The 14270-nt window shown below is 39.7% G+C and overlaps 2 protein-coding genes across 2 annotated transcripts; one reads left to right on the top strand and one right to left on the bottom strand.

Moving 5' to 3' along the window:
- The first annotated feature begins 1865 nt into the window (after positions 1-1865).
- LOC146565397 (claudin-7-A-like) lies at positions 1866-5635 on the top strand. The gene is made up of 4 exons (XM_085288528.1): positions 1866-2274; positions 4107-4271; positions 4367-4451; positions 4549-5635. Exons 1-4 carry the CDS (start codon positions 2052-2054, stop codon positions 4715-4717), a joined length of 642 nt encoding a protein of 213 aa, XP_085144654.1. The 5' UTR covers positions 1866-2051; the 3' UTR covers positions 4718-5635.
- A 1595-nt stretch (positions 5636-7230) lies between these two features.
- On the bottom strand, positions 7231-12947 carry npm1a (nucleophosmin 1a). The gene is made up of 11 exons (XM_085288527.1): positions 12794-12947; positions 11603-11682; positions 11270-11389; positions 11023-11116; positions 10785-10897; positions 10625-10704; positions 9206-9263; positions 9006-9116; positions 8774-8884; positions 8616-8690; positions 7231-8340 (listed from the first exon to the last, which is right to left on the bottom strand). The coding sequence occupies exons 1-11, from the start codon at positions 12837-12839 to the stop codon at positions 8296-8298; spliced, it is 933 nt and encodes a 310-aa protein (XP_085144653.1). The 5' UTR covers positions 12840-12947; the 3' UTR covers positions 7231-8295.
- Positions 12948-14270: the final 1323 nt, after the last annotated feature.

Raw genomic sequence — 14270 nt, 5'->3', positions numbered from 1 at the left:
GTCCGACTTTAATGATGCTGAGTCGCATTTTTTCCTCATCCTGAAAAATGCCACAACCATGAACCCTACTAAATCCATTTCTAAACTATACAAAGCTCTCTCTAGTGCCAGCGAGGATAACACTTTATACACTAAAGATAAATGGAAAAGGGAATCAGGGATTGCTATTTCTATGGGGGAGTGGGAAAATGTTTGGTGCTGCCAGTGGTCCACATCCAGTTCTATGAGCTGGAAGGAACATGGCTGGAAGAATATTATTAGATACTTCAAGACACCATATCAGGAGAGATATAAAGGGGCTCATATGCAATGCTGGAGACAATGCGGCTCGACTGTTGCTAACCATTTTCATGTCTTTTTGGACTGTCCCAAGTTAAAAAATTTCTGGATGGGTGTCCAGGCCTCCTTAAGCGCAGTCTTTAACGTTCAAATGCCTTTAGATTTTAAGGTCTTATACATGGGTCTGGTCCCTTTTCTGGAACGTAGGAGTGAGATTAAGTTGGTGCAATTACTCTTGGTGGCAAGTAAAAAAACAATTACTAGAAGATGGTTAAGCCCAGTCCAGCCTACCCTGGATGACTGGTTTGGGATCATTTTAGAGATATTTAGGATGAAAAAACTGTCATATCTGTAAAGAAATCAAAAGGCCAAATTCCACTAAATTTGGAACAATTGAATCCTATTCATTACCCCCACAAGAGCTGACTTCACTTGATCTCACTGTTACTTGTATTTTTGTAATCTACTTATCTAATTTCTGACAATTGTTAATTCACTTTTTTTTAATTTACTTATATTACTATTGTTTATTTATTAATTTATTTATTTGTTTACCATGGCAGCAGCATGGGCATCCCCCCAGTTCGTGTTTATAGTTCCATATAATGTGTTGTGTATCTCCTTCTGGAGAGCATGTGAGCAACTCTCCTATAGCCAGTGGAGGATAATATGCACCTGTTGATCACTGTGTTTATCATTTGCTCTCCTGGACTTAATCTAAAAACCTGGAAGGACTCTGTTCCCATGTTATTCATATACTGCTGTGCAGATGGATTTTTCTTGTCCATTCCAAATAAAGATATAATAAAAAAACATCAACAAACAAAACAAAAACCGAATGGCCCCGTTATAGAAGGCCGAAGCTGCAGACTCTTTCTGGTCAGAAAAATCTGTCTCCAACAGATGCTGTCTGTACAGCTCAGTGGATAGCAATATTTTAATACTGGTTCACAAAAGTACAACTGAAAATGCTGCAAAATGTTGTGGTTGTTACTGTTGATTGGTTTCGCTTACTCAGCGTCTTTCTGTGGTAAGAATTGCGGCACTGTGTTGTTTATCACATTCTCACTATGTCAAGGTTTCTTAAAAATATCTTAATATATATATAGGTGAACATAAAATTAAGTTTTTATTATTATTTTATTATGTGTTAATTTATGATTGTTAATTTATTATAAATAATACAAAACTATTTATCCAGAATCTTCATTTTGACTGTCGAAACAGTTCAATTTAAAAGACCTCACTATTTTACAGCAGTAAAACAATTCCCCGTCTGTCTTTCTGTATTTCTTATCACTGTGTCAAAAGCGGGACAGGAAGTTGTAATATACATATATGTAATGTGTACAGTTTGTTATAAACTATTTATGGGCATATGCGTGGCATCGCAGTGGTCTGGTTCAGGAAACACTTACATCATGAAACTTCAGGTGTCTGCTGCTACGGCAGACGAAACTACGTGCGCGTCCCCGCCCACCTGTGAAACCGCCTAAAAAAGCTCGCTCCCGTTATTCCCTCTCCATTCAAGGTGCGGCAGCCAAGCAGGTGCGTGAGGAATCGTCGAGAAATCATATAGCTGTTGTTTGCTAACTTTATTTTTTAAAGCTAAGGAAAACGTGCCTAGATAGCAAAAGACGAGCCAGTTTTTTTTCTCGCAAGGAAGCAGACTTGTTTTTTTAAAGAAGAGAGAAGTCTGTGTCTTGAGGAGTACCTGAACAGGTGAACCGCGTCCTTTGTTGTTTCAAAGTCAAGTCGGAGAAGAAGTAGAAATGGCTAACTCGGGTCTTCAGATTCTGGGATTCGCCCTGGCTCTTCTGGGCGTGATTGGACTCGTAGTTGGTACAATTATGCCCCAGTGGAAGATGTCTGCCTACGTCGGGGACAACATCATCACTGCGATCTCCATGTACGAAGGACTGTGGATGTCCTGTGCGTTCCAGAGCACAGGTCAAATGCAGTGTAAAGTGTACGACTCCATCCTGCAGCTCAACAGTAAGTAACACGGTTGATGGCTTTTAAATAAGTACGAGCGTCCACATAATTTCTCTCTGTAATGGGCCAAATAGTTTAAAAGTTTAACGGCAGGCTCCGGCTTACTGTGAATACTGCGGCAACTTGTTGTACTGTCATTGTTCCTAAGATAGAAGAGGAAATTTTAATGTCTGGTAGGAAGTGACTTGCAGATTGTGCCTACTTTAAATCTTTCTGTTAACTTTTTGGCGCAGTCTGTAGCTTGGTTCTTGGTTTCCTAGAACTGGTCTAACCGGTTTAATCACTCGTTCTTTAAGTTTCCTGTTTAAACCACCGAGGAAGGCTACACCTGCGCAGAGCAGCTCAGGTTCATAAAGGCTTTTAACGGGCCAAATGTTTAAACTTATCTTCTATTTTACACAAGGGAATGTCTGTGCACACCTTGGCAATGATTACCTATAAACCATTGTATGATAGAGAACCCCCACCCACCCACATGTGGAGCTTACCTTTCCGTGTGGGAGTTTATTTGACACCATTTACTCATCTATGTCTGAAGGCCATATGCAAAACCTTTCTCTATAGAGCAGAGCCACAAATGTTTCTAACAAACACCGAATGGCAGCTCCTTTTCGACTATATTCCAGGGGAAAAGCAAAAAAAGTGTAGTTGGGTGATGGAGCTGTAAAGTCTAGGTCATTCTTGTTGACCAAAGAGTTCTTCCTGTCGTATTCCAACCATCTTTATGGCTCTTATCTCTTATTATAAATCAGTGGCAAAAGTAGGTTAATAGTAGCAGGGCAGCTTTATTTCCCGTGCTTCAAATTTAGCTGATCGAAGCTGTGCCCTGGGGTCAAACTGCCTGAAAGTCACTGTGGGACAGATCACATAACTTGTAGTTGTGAATAGCTAATTCACTTGATGGTTCATAGACCATTTGTTTCAATGAACAAACACAAACCCATCTGTATCAGGGCTTTTTTTTTTTTTTTTGGGTTATTTGTCAAAACATTTGATTACAATATCTGCGGCAGTGCCGTATCACCTCTTCAAACATGAACCCAATCCAACTCTGATAAGTACTGTGTGATTAAACCTGGTGGTTAGATATGGAGCAAGTGAGTAAATAATGGCCTGTTGTTCAGAAATGGATGCTTGAAATTTCTTTACCAACAATGGATACCAAAACTGGGGAAGGAAAAACACGAATTCAGAAGTGCGAACAAGTCGTTTCTGAGCTCGTTGTCAGATTTTTAGTGAAACCCAGATTCTGTCAGATGGTGTGGGGTTTTTTTTTTTTTGTTTTTTTTTTAATAAACAAAGTGTGCACCTGCTTTAAAATGTGATCTGTTAGTGCCTAAGGTTGGGAGCGTCTTCCTGAAATGAAACCTGAAACCTGGTTAGACCTGTTTCAGACTCTCATGCATGTACTGCCAGGCTCCCAACCCCCCAACCCCTCCCCCTCGAGCTTTGTTAGACTTCCGGGTAGAGCCAGTTTCTGTGTGTCGTTGTTATAGGGAGTGGCAGTGAGACACAAGAGACAGGTCTCTCTGTTGTGTGTTTGTGTCTGTATTTCCACCACCTTCTTCCACATAGAAAATCTAAACACATAAGTCTGCAAATATAAGTGACAGCTTAGTATAGTTACCAATAAATTGCTGCAGGAAAATGCTGCTGTTTTGCTTACTGTTTTCTTTTTACCTCCTTTTAGATTCACGGTAGTAAATCCTACAGCCTGTCACCACACCCTTGTAATCCATGTAACATATTACAGAGTGCTTCATGTTTGTCACATTAACTGATGGTTTAACCCTGGCCCTTGTGGTTTTTTTTTTTTTTTTTTTTTAAACCAGGTGCTCTTCAGGCAACCCGCGCCCTCATGATTGTGAGCATTATTGTAACGCTGGCTGGTCTGGGTGTAGCTTGCATGGGGATGAAGTGTACCAACTGTGGCGGAGATGACAAAGTGCGCAAGTCCCGCACTGCAATGGGTGGTGGAATTATTATCTTGATTGGAGGTAAAGAGCAATCTGACTTGGTTGTCTTTAATTTTTATTTATTTATTTTTAAAAGGTTAACAGAGTGAATAATGTTGTTGTGTATTCTGCCACAGCTTTGTGTGCCATTGTTGCCTGCTCTTGGTATGCGAATGACATCATCCGGGCCTTCTACAACCCTTTCACCCCTGTCAACACTAAGTATGTACATTACGATCTCAAACTGACCTTTGTGTACTCTGAATATCGAGTCATCTTGGCATAGTTCATCTGTTTGACTGACTAACTTTTTTTCTAGGTATGAGTTCGGTGCTGCCATCTTCATTGCCTGGGCTGGTGCGTTCCTGACCGTTGTGGGAGGCGGCATTCTGGCAGCAAGCTGTTCAAAAAGCAAAGGGCGTCAAAGTGGACCAAAGTATCCCATCTCCAACCCCAGATCCAGTGGTAGCAACAAGGATTATGTATGAACAGGAACGTTCCTGGTTTGAGGCTGAAGGAACACTTTAACATTTACACTCGTCCAACTAAGAGATTGAAGCATTGCAAAGATGTATCGCAGGAGGTGGAGACCTCACTTTTTATTTTGTATTTTAGTTTCACCAGTACTAACCTGTGATGTTACTCTATTTTATTAAATTCAGTAAAATATTTTAAATGATGGCTGTTTACCTGAGACCAAGATTATTGGCTTTGTTTTGTCTGGATCTGTACCTACTGCTCGCGTGCTTATCTAATGTACACCACACCACCACCCACGTACTATGTCAGTCCTGCCTCATTCTGCCAAAATGCTGTACTGTGACACTGGCAGTAGACCCTTTAGATCAGTTACAGGTTTGGTTCAGTGAACCTCTGCAATGCACTTTGGTGTCTGAAGAGCTTTGGGGCGCGCCAGTTGTAAGCAAATCTCTCCCCCCCCCCAAAAAAAAAAACAACTAAATTCTGGCATGTGGCTGTGTTATCTTGCTGCTGCTGCCATCAGAGTGCCATAACACATGAGGGAGCATAGTGGGTCAAGTTGCCAGCTATGTCAACAATTGGGCAACAAATCCCCCCCCCCCCCCCCCCAAAAACAAAAAAACGTGTGAGGACTGAATGCATAATATTTAACCTGCCATCCAAGATGAGAAGCTCTGTGCTACCAATATTTTGTTTCCCCTGTGTAAACACACAAATCATACAACCACAAACCATTATAGTTTGTTTTGTTTTTTTTAATCATTTGCCGGAGTGAATTTGGAACTACAAATATGGATTTTTCTAAATTTCTAGTGTTTTGCTGAGAAATGTTGTGACCTTGTCTTTGACTTTCTGTCTTGATTACTGTTGTTTTGTTTTGTCACAATATCTGTTGCATACAATAAATTTTCAGTTTTTAAAAAAGATTTTTTTTGTTTGGTTTTTTTATTTGTAAATTTGTGTTGTGCATTTAAAAATGGAAAGAATTTCTGGCTTTTAGATTTGCGCCATCTCAAAATGAAGACAATGAAAATATGGAGTATTGCAGTGCAGACATATCAGACTCCAATTGCAGATAAATTTCTTATTGAGGAGGCTGAAATCATGAAGGCCACACAGTTCTCCTTCTAAAGGAAAGCCATCTTCCTTCCTTCACACATCATTTAGCTGGCTGCTTTGCTTTGCCTTTAATGCCACCTAGTGGTGTGTATCTCTCTCTATATATCTCTCTATATATAGCTATATCTATATCCTCCTCGCCGTTTATGAGGCTGTAGTGTCTTGCTCATAACCTACTTATACTGGTTTTTCTTAAAAGGGTCAAACCTTTAACGCCTCTCTGCCAGTGTCCCTCACCCTCAAAAAAAGAAACATCTATTGTCTTGTCCTGTAAGATTCAATTCAATTGCTTTTGGTTTATTGTCATATATAACAGTGGCGTTCATGTGGAATCCATTTTGTTTTTAAAGTTGAAAAACATGTCTAAATTCTGAACACCATACATCCCCTACTCTAATCAGCCAGATAGCACTGCTAATCAGAAACGTACCTCGCTGAATTGAAGGGACTTTTACTATACACGTAATAGAAAGCCACATTGATACAGAATACTTATTAAATAAACAGGGTCTCTTGCACGAGGCTTCTCGTGTTATAGGAACAGTTCACCTCACAGAGCTATTTATCCACCTGCATTGTTTGGGCATAGGCATGTGTACCCTTTCTTTAATACATCAGGATCAACCTTGTGGGACTCAAAATGTAAAAAAAAAGAAATCTATAAACCTTGTTATAAAACAACATTAACTGTACTTCTACTAAACTACATCCACACACCAGAAGAGAGGGAAGCCATCAGTGTTTAAAGCATGACCACAAGCCCATTGTCACACTTCCCTCTGCAGTGTGAGTTGGCAGGTGTGGTTCAGCAAAGAGGTACTTACTGCATGAAACTGCAGTTTTTCCTTAAAAAAAACAAAACAAAACACCACATCCTGTACCAATTATTTCCATTATTATCAAGGGAAGGCAGATGCTTAACATCTCCCATAACAGGCAGCTTATACGAAGAATCTAAATAACCAGTAAAATATGTACACTTAATGTGGGGGTGAAGGTTCCCTTTCAAGCGGCACAATCATTCACATGGTAAGCCATTTGCAGGTTGCTGCAGCACATCTGAATATTTGAGTAAAATGTGCTGACACCGGAGGGGTTCTTTATAGTGGTTTGATCAAACAAAATCAAAAGGATCTTGCTTAGAAACGTGGCCAGTGTACACTAAAGTGGCCTTGGCATTTAACAGCATTACAAAGAGAACTTTATAGCCCATCTGCATTTCTGTAAAATGGTTCCTTTGTCAGATGACAAAACGCCTATAAAAAGTTATGTGTTCAAAGGTCACATGGAAACACTTGATTTTGTTGTTTGCCAGTCTCATCGCTTCTGTCAATGAAACACCAAGAGGAATGTTGTAATAACTCACAAACCTAATTTTAAACAAACAACAATAACAAAGATACACATTTATTATTTTATTTTATCAATTGAGGGACAGTCTGTTGAAAAGCCGTAAAAACTTGACAGCATGGAATGGTCTTGTGTTTTAACAGGCCTCATGCACTGAGAACAGAATAACCACAGTTGGTCAAACTGCATCTTCAAACTTGATACCAGTAGAAATTTCTATGAAACATTAAACAATTCATTTGCAAATTAACTCACACATACAGTTACTGAGCATGTAACCTTTGGCCGCTGGGCTGTCAGTAGGCATGGCAACACAGAGCAAACGGTTTCACAGAGCTGAAATGTGTTATTACTCCACTTCTAGGTTCGTTGCCCAAACAGATTGGCTGAATCGTTTTCCCCTTGGACGGTAAAAATACATCTCCAACACATTTTGAAGGGAGAGAAATCGCTGTCACAGGATTATGATGCAACAAATCTAAAATTATAATAAAGAAACGACAATGTTCTAGAAAGAGTGACACGTGTTCCTGTTCTTAATTATACTAAACCAAACAAACTTCAGAGTATTTTCAGTATTAGATCCCTGGTGAAGCGTGTATTTGTTTTTAAATTGTGTAATAGGTGTGTTTTAACTGTTTCTTAATAAGAGTATATCAAACTTACTAAAGTGGGGAGAGAAAAAAAAAAGAAGAAAAAAAAAAAAAAAAAAAAAACAAGATGAAGAAACAACATAACATTCTCCACTATCTGGTGCCAGAAATTATAAGTTTAAAACAATGCAAGGATTTATTAAAAAAAAAAAAAAAAAAAAAAAAAAAAAAAACAAAACAAAAAAAAAAAAAAACACAAACCCCCACCAACAACCCCAAAAACAAAAAAACCTAAGCCCTGTGCTCTTACAAAAGGGTGATGGAGGTAGACTATGCACCAGTACTGCACAGCTACCGCCCCTCACTACCTCTCCAATCTCTTCATCCAGGAGGGCAAATTGAAGTGGCCTATACGTAAAGAGCGATTTAAGGACAAGTGTGAGGCACTCAGTTTGGCTTCAGAGGGTTTAAGAGGTGCTAAGGGCATAAACAAGTTATAAAAATAGATAAAACTGCAACGTCTGTTATTCCTTCAATGCCTGCCTCCACTTCCACAGCTCTGCAATGACCTGAGGAGAAAAAAAACCCATATATAAACAGCTGACTTAAATTGTTGTCAAAAACAGAGCAGGTTCATGCAACATGGTCTCTCATTTACTGCAACACAACTTCCTCCTTACTTATGATTGGAATATTTGGACTTTGATGCCCCCTAGTGGCATGACAAATAAATGCCAGTACACCGCCTCCATTTAAATCAAATTACGGCCAGTAGCTACATTTTCACAATAATCTAAGAAAGTAAAAATGTTATAATAGCAGGCAATAGAAATTTGTTGTATACCTTGGGCTCTGTGACCTTGTGACCATGTTTCACAAAGTTCTCAAACTTGGGCTGGGCTTTAGGTAACGTTACTCCCTATTAGGAAAAATATAAACAAATGTAATCAATTTGCAATTTTAATCATGCCAAACAGATTCAAAGGACATCCAAGAACAAACCTTTTTCACTGCCTCCATCATCTTGGCTTTGATCTCTGGCACACTCAAAGGTCCTTTAGGAGTTGGTGGGGTTTTGGGAGACTTGTCACCTTTTCCTTTAGGTGTCTTTTCCTACATTGGGCAAAAAAATAAATACAAATAAATTAAAGTCTAGACATTAGAAGTGTTGAATTTAATTTTTTTAATATATTTGCCTTTGCTCGCCATTCTTGCTCATGTAAACGATTGTTACCTGGTTTTTGGCTGGAGTGTTCGGTTTTGAACTCTTGCCATTCTGTGCAGGTGCTTTGGGTTTGGATGGCGTCTGTTTGGATGGTATAGATTTGGCTGGAGCTGCCTTGGCCTGTAACAAATGGGCAGCTGTCAGTTGCAGAGTGAGCATGTGTAAATTAAGCTTCAATTTAAAACTCCGCGATAAGGATATCTGCTTGCCTTAACGGGAGATTCTTCTTCCATGCTCTCCTCGTCGTCATCAGCCTCATCATCATCCCTGAAGAAATGAGAAAGATTAAAGCAATAGCAGTTCAACTTTTTTTTTTTCCTCAAATTGACCTCTTGCCTGCAGCAAGGTCAAAGCTTAATTAAAAGCAACAGTGCTCCAAACTGTTGTCCTCACCATCCCAGTAGAGAAATGCAACTTAAAGATGAACACAAGTCATAAGGCACTGTAGCCATTTACTGGAGGGAGGAGTGAGGGAGTGGGCTGTTCGATATAACGATATCGGATGATGATATGAAAACTTCTATATATTCTCTTACATTAAAATAACCACACTATGGACGGACAAGCGACTGCTTTTATGCGTTGTTGTTAGCAACCACGATTGCTCCAACATCCGCTTGTTTCCCCCCCCCCCCACATAAACCTTTCACAATGAAGGTGAATATCCTGTTGAGATTTTTCAAAATAAACAGAATCCCGTGAAATAGTATGCAGTGTTTACGGCCGAGAAGCTAAAAAGCTGTCAGTTGCTAAAAAACAAAAAAAAACAAAAAACCCAAACAAACCTTAGAACAGGCTTTTCCCTGTAGCACAATGTGTAATAAATACTCAAGAAAATTGTGGCCATTTCAACTTATCTAACACTCAACTCCAGGTATATGACACCCAGCTGAAAACATTTCTTGCAAGTCAAGTTGCCCGAGAATCACAGAATTTACAGAAAGCGTAGAATTTTTGTGATATTGTTGTCAGGACGATAAATGTCTTATATCGGGATATGAGATTTTGGTCATATCACACAGCCTTACGAAGGGCTCTCTCTGTAGCATGAACATTGTTTGGTTTTGAAAAGTCTGACATGGACCAGAAAACTTTTTCCCTAGTTTCAAAATAACAGTAACTACTATGCACACTGTCATGGCTACAAATATAACCAGTTTTTAGATGGTTTCCTACAAGTTTTGCTTTTATCATGTTAGGAAGCAACCTCCATTAAGCATTATTTCCACGCTATTAGCAAGTAACAAATGAGCTCTTATAAAACATGACAGAACAAGTGTTCAAAAGCCATCTGACCTTTGCTATAAATTTTATTTTCACAATTTGAGTTGGTTGGGAAAAAAAAAAAAAAAAAAAAAAAAAAAAAAAAAAAAAGGGGGGGTCATTTTCAACAAAAGCCTGCTACACATGCTGGCAGCAAGATGAGCAGAGGTATGTTCTTTTACCAGCAATGCAGTGACGCAAATATGAAATAACGCTTTGCCCAGAGCTGGCCATCTTTAACAACTGATCGCCTACAGTCATCGGCTCTCCAAGAGGCAGGAGGAGGAAAGATGTAAAGCTACCATCTGTTCGCATGAGGACTGCAACTTAAAGACTTCACAGCATTTGTGTGGTCAGACACTCACTCATCCTCCTCATCTTCATCGTCCTCATCGTCATCTTCCTCATCATCATCTTCCTCCTCCACCTCTATTTTCATCTTTTTCTGTGTATGAGATTAAAAGTCAGTCATGTGTTTTACAGTGACAAGTTTACACTTTATACTAAAACCAAAAACAAACAAACCTGAGACTTTGCAGCAGGGGAAGTGGCAGGCCTTTTCTTTGATGTTATGACATCCTCCTCCTCTTCATCGTCATCCTCATCGTCTTCATCAAAAGACTGATCTGCATCCATCACTGCGGGGGCAATTTACAAGGAATTTATAATAATAAAAAAAAACAAACTACTCCGTCTGCTGTGCTATGAGGAGTCTTGATTGTGTGAGGGTTTTCGCCACATTCTCCGAATTATGAATACTCACTGACAAGGTGCTGTCCACTGATATGGATCGGACCAGAACCTGCCTTCAGGCGAAAAACTGCTGGGGGCGTGATTGTGTAGCCGCCAAGACATGCCTGCAGCAAAACACACAAATAAGCCAGCTGCTGCAAAACTATACAGCGGTTTTTCCTGAGGCAGCACAGAAGCCCCTCAGTGAGGCTAAGGAAGAATAAAGCATAAAATTATTTGGTCGCCAAGGTGTGTTTTCAAGCAGAACGTTTACTTACACTTGGCAAGGTAGAGGGCTTAAGTGAAACCAGAACTGCCTTGACCTTCTGACCCTCTGCGTCCTGCCCTTCTACCTCCACCATATGAAGTTCATCTTTTGTGCTGGGGTCCACACACACCTAAAGACACAACAGAACATTTGATGTTTTGGTGGTGGAAAATTTCAAACTGAAAATGTTAACCAACGATTTGGTATTCACTGTACCACTTGGCTGCATCCTTCTCACACAACCACAAGCAATGTGCTCAGTGTGTGACAATGACATTTCGTACACTGTGTCGTAACAGCTTCAAGTATACAGGGATGAACAAACTGCATGAAAGACACTCACCATCCTCAGATCCAACTGATGCTCCAAGTCATCGTCGTCAGGATTGAAGACCACTTCCTTTCCAGCTTCCAGCACACACCCTGATGAAGAGATTAAAATAAAATTAATTTTAAAAGAATACAAAAGTAGAAAATGAGTAGAACCAATCACTTAGGTGTAAAGCGCTACATATAAGGTGCACACAAGAGGGAGCCCTACAGAACAAGGGGTGAACATTGCCACATGGCAACAGCAGGAATTCCCCTCAAATGAAGAAGGGGAAGAAGTGAAAATCACGTCATCAAAACTTATGCTAAAGTTCTGAAACACCTAGCAAAAGACACGTGCCATGTTAATATTCCAATATGCATCCTCTACAGGTATGACATGTCAATTAACCTTGGTTAAAAGCCAATTGCAGAGCTTTGGATAAGCATCACCAAACTGGAGACAGTCTATTATCAAATTAGAACGATTTGGCTTAGTTTCTGTGTGTGAAAAAGATATTTAGCTCTTGCTCTTTTAGAACCACCTCAGAATTTGCAACATTAAAACAGTACACTGTGACCGTATCTGCTGTTTAAACGATGTCTGAAGTATCCACCCTAAAAGAAGAGGTTAAATTTTAGTTAGTAAGGGGAGCAGAACGACAGATGAAGAATAGAAACACTCTTTAAGATCTGGGGTGGCTTAAAATGCAGTCGCAGGAGGAGCGGTGGGGAGGTCAACGCGGTCCGCGTGTGTTTGAAGCCACGTTGAGACCAATTTCCCCGGCCAGCAGAAAACTGTCAGCTCTAAGAGCTTCAAATGGACAGTTCATCTAAAAAAAAAAAAAAAAAAAAAAGAAGCAGCAGGTGCTTCAGTAGAACAGCAGCGCTAACTCTTTGTTTAGAGAAACTGATCAGATATCAACTCCGTTAATAAATCACTGGGGCCGCCATGTTGATAACCAAGCACGTGTGTGGCAGAGTGGTCTGAAGCACAGCAGCTCAGCAAGACTCATTCAACCTCCTGCCACGACTCATAACAACCAACACCACAAGACATTTTAAATGTTTTAAATGCAAACAGGTCCACTGTCTTCGTCTGGAACAAGGCACGTGTAGCTAAGCATGCTACGTGTCATTTTTTCTGTTGCTAACGCCAAAAAACACGAGAACACAGAATATAAAACAACCTCAAGTCACACATAAAACAAAGTTGTGCTCTCACCGTAAAGGAACGTTTGTGGCGCCATTGGTTCATCTAGCCCGTTCATGTTTGAGACGAGGACGCTGACAAACTCCTTATATGCTGTAGAAGAATAACCAAATGGTACCAGCAGCCACTAACTAACGTGCTACAGCGCTCCCGCTCTTCTTCTTTTCTCAATGAGGCACGGAGCGAAAAAATCAGCCCACACCGCCACCTACAGGACCGCTGCACAGAGCGTCTTAAAGCTAACTCCATTGTTTGTGTTGGAAAAGTGTAAACGCGCATTGACTGTTAGGAATTACGGTCATTTTGAAATACGTCTCAACACTATAGTCCTTCATTTATTTCCCCATGCATACTACAGTCATTTAAGATGTTTTCTTTACATAAACCTTTAATTTTACGATCCCATCAAACCTATTATGTTCTTCTGTCACTGAAAATCTGTCTGTAGGTGTCAGCAGTGTGAAAAAGTCTCGAGCTCTTCCTTATTTCTTTACAGTTTACTTCCAAGTAGCCAGCCTTTCTTGTATTGTTGTCAATTTTATTTATGTAATGCCAAATCACAGCAACAACAAGGTGTTTTATACTGTAATGGAAAGACACTACAATAATAAAGTATTAAAAAGTATTTTTTTATTTGTTAAGCCACTCAACACTGATCTATCAGTCATTCAAGAATGATTGAATTAGGACGCATAACTCAAAGGATGAACCTTGAACCAATTTAAAGAACCAATTTTAAATTGTCTCTTTAAGCATTTTACTAGTAGCCCGTCAAAAAATCACATCACTTGTTTCCCTTTTCTGAGTCAATCTATGAGAAATACCAAAGATAACACAGTTTGAAAGGCATAAAACAATATTTTTGCATCACAAGGTAATCCCTAAAGAGCTTTAGCCAAAAACTTGGCATATTGTGGTATGGTGTGCAGTGTGTCCTTAAAGACATAAAGTGAAGGACAAAATAAGTGGCAGGTCTAGAAAAATAATCTCCTGCACATCGACACTATTTGAAAGTAAAAAGTAGAAAAAGAAATCCAACAAAGGCCTGACACAGGACCTGAGCGATGCATCTAACCGTTCAGTTGATGCTTCATCACTCAGGGAAGTGAAACGGGGATAGCAGTCTCAGGTGTGCCAAGTTACAGAAGAACTGGACTGAAAATCTGTGGCAACAGGTCTTACGGAATGATTGATACAAACCTGAAATTTCACGTGTGGAGACCCAACAGTGACTCTCTACAGCCACATGTAAAACATGATGACGGCTTTGTCATGTTTTGGGCTCGATGCTGGGATCTTGTCAAAATTGATGAAATTAGGAATGCAGAAAAGTACTGTAAGAATCTGATCACCATGAAGAAAGATTAACTCAAATTTTGCGCAGAACTGTACTCATAATATAAATGCCAAGAAGTTGATAGATGGGCAATTTCTTCACCAAAAATCTTTTTTTCTGATTTTCCCCCACAGTTTGAATAATTGAGCTAAA

Source organism: Mchenga conophoros, linkage group LG10, assembly GCF_057382185.1.
Source record: "Mchenga conophoros isolate Kocher_MC1m ecotype Shallow Benthic linkage group LG10, M_conophoros_male_GT1.1, whole genome shotgun sequence".
Taxonomy (NCBI): domain Eukaryota; kingdom Metazoa; phylum Chordata; class Actinopteri; order Cichliformes; family Cichlidae; genus Mchenga; species Mchenga conophoros.
Note: the sequence above shows the minus strand (reverse complement) of the source record. Positions and strands in the feature narration are given on the sequence as shown.

What these genes read in the sequence shown, in the direction of transcription:
- LOC146565397 (XM_085288528.1), top strand. Translation starts at nt 2,052, where the DNA reads ATGGCTAACTCGGGTCTTCAGATTCTGGGATTCGCCCTGGCTCTTCTG. An exon ending in CTCCATCCTGCAGCTCAACA is followed by an intron (nt 2,275 to 4,106) that starts GTAAGTAACACG and finishes TTTTTAAACCAG; the next exon opens with GTGCTCTTCAGGCAACCCGC. An exon ending in AATTATTATCTTGATTGGAG is followed by an intron (nt 4,272 to 4,366) that starts GTAAAGAGCAAT and finishes ATTCTGCCACAG; the next exon opens with CTTTGTGTGCCATTGTTGCC.
- npm1a (XM_085288527.1), bottom strand. Translation starts at nt 12,839, where the DNA reads ATGAACGGGCTAGATGAACCAATGGCGCCACAAACGTTCCTTTACG. An exon ending in GCCACAAACGTTCCTTTACG is followed by an intron (nt 11,683 to 12,793) that starts GTGAGAGCACAA and finishes TCTCTTCATCAG; the next exon opens with GGTGTGTGCTGGAAGCTGGA. An exon ending in AAGAAGAATCTCCCGTTAAG is followed by an intron (nt 9,117 to 9,205) that starts GCAAGCAGATAT and finishes CATTTGTTACAG; the next exon opens with GCCAAGGCAGCTCCAGCCAA.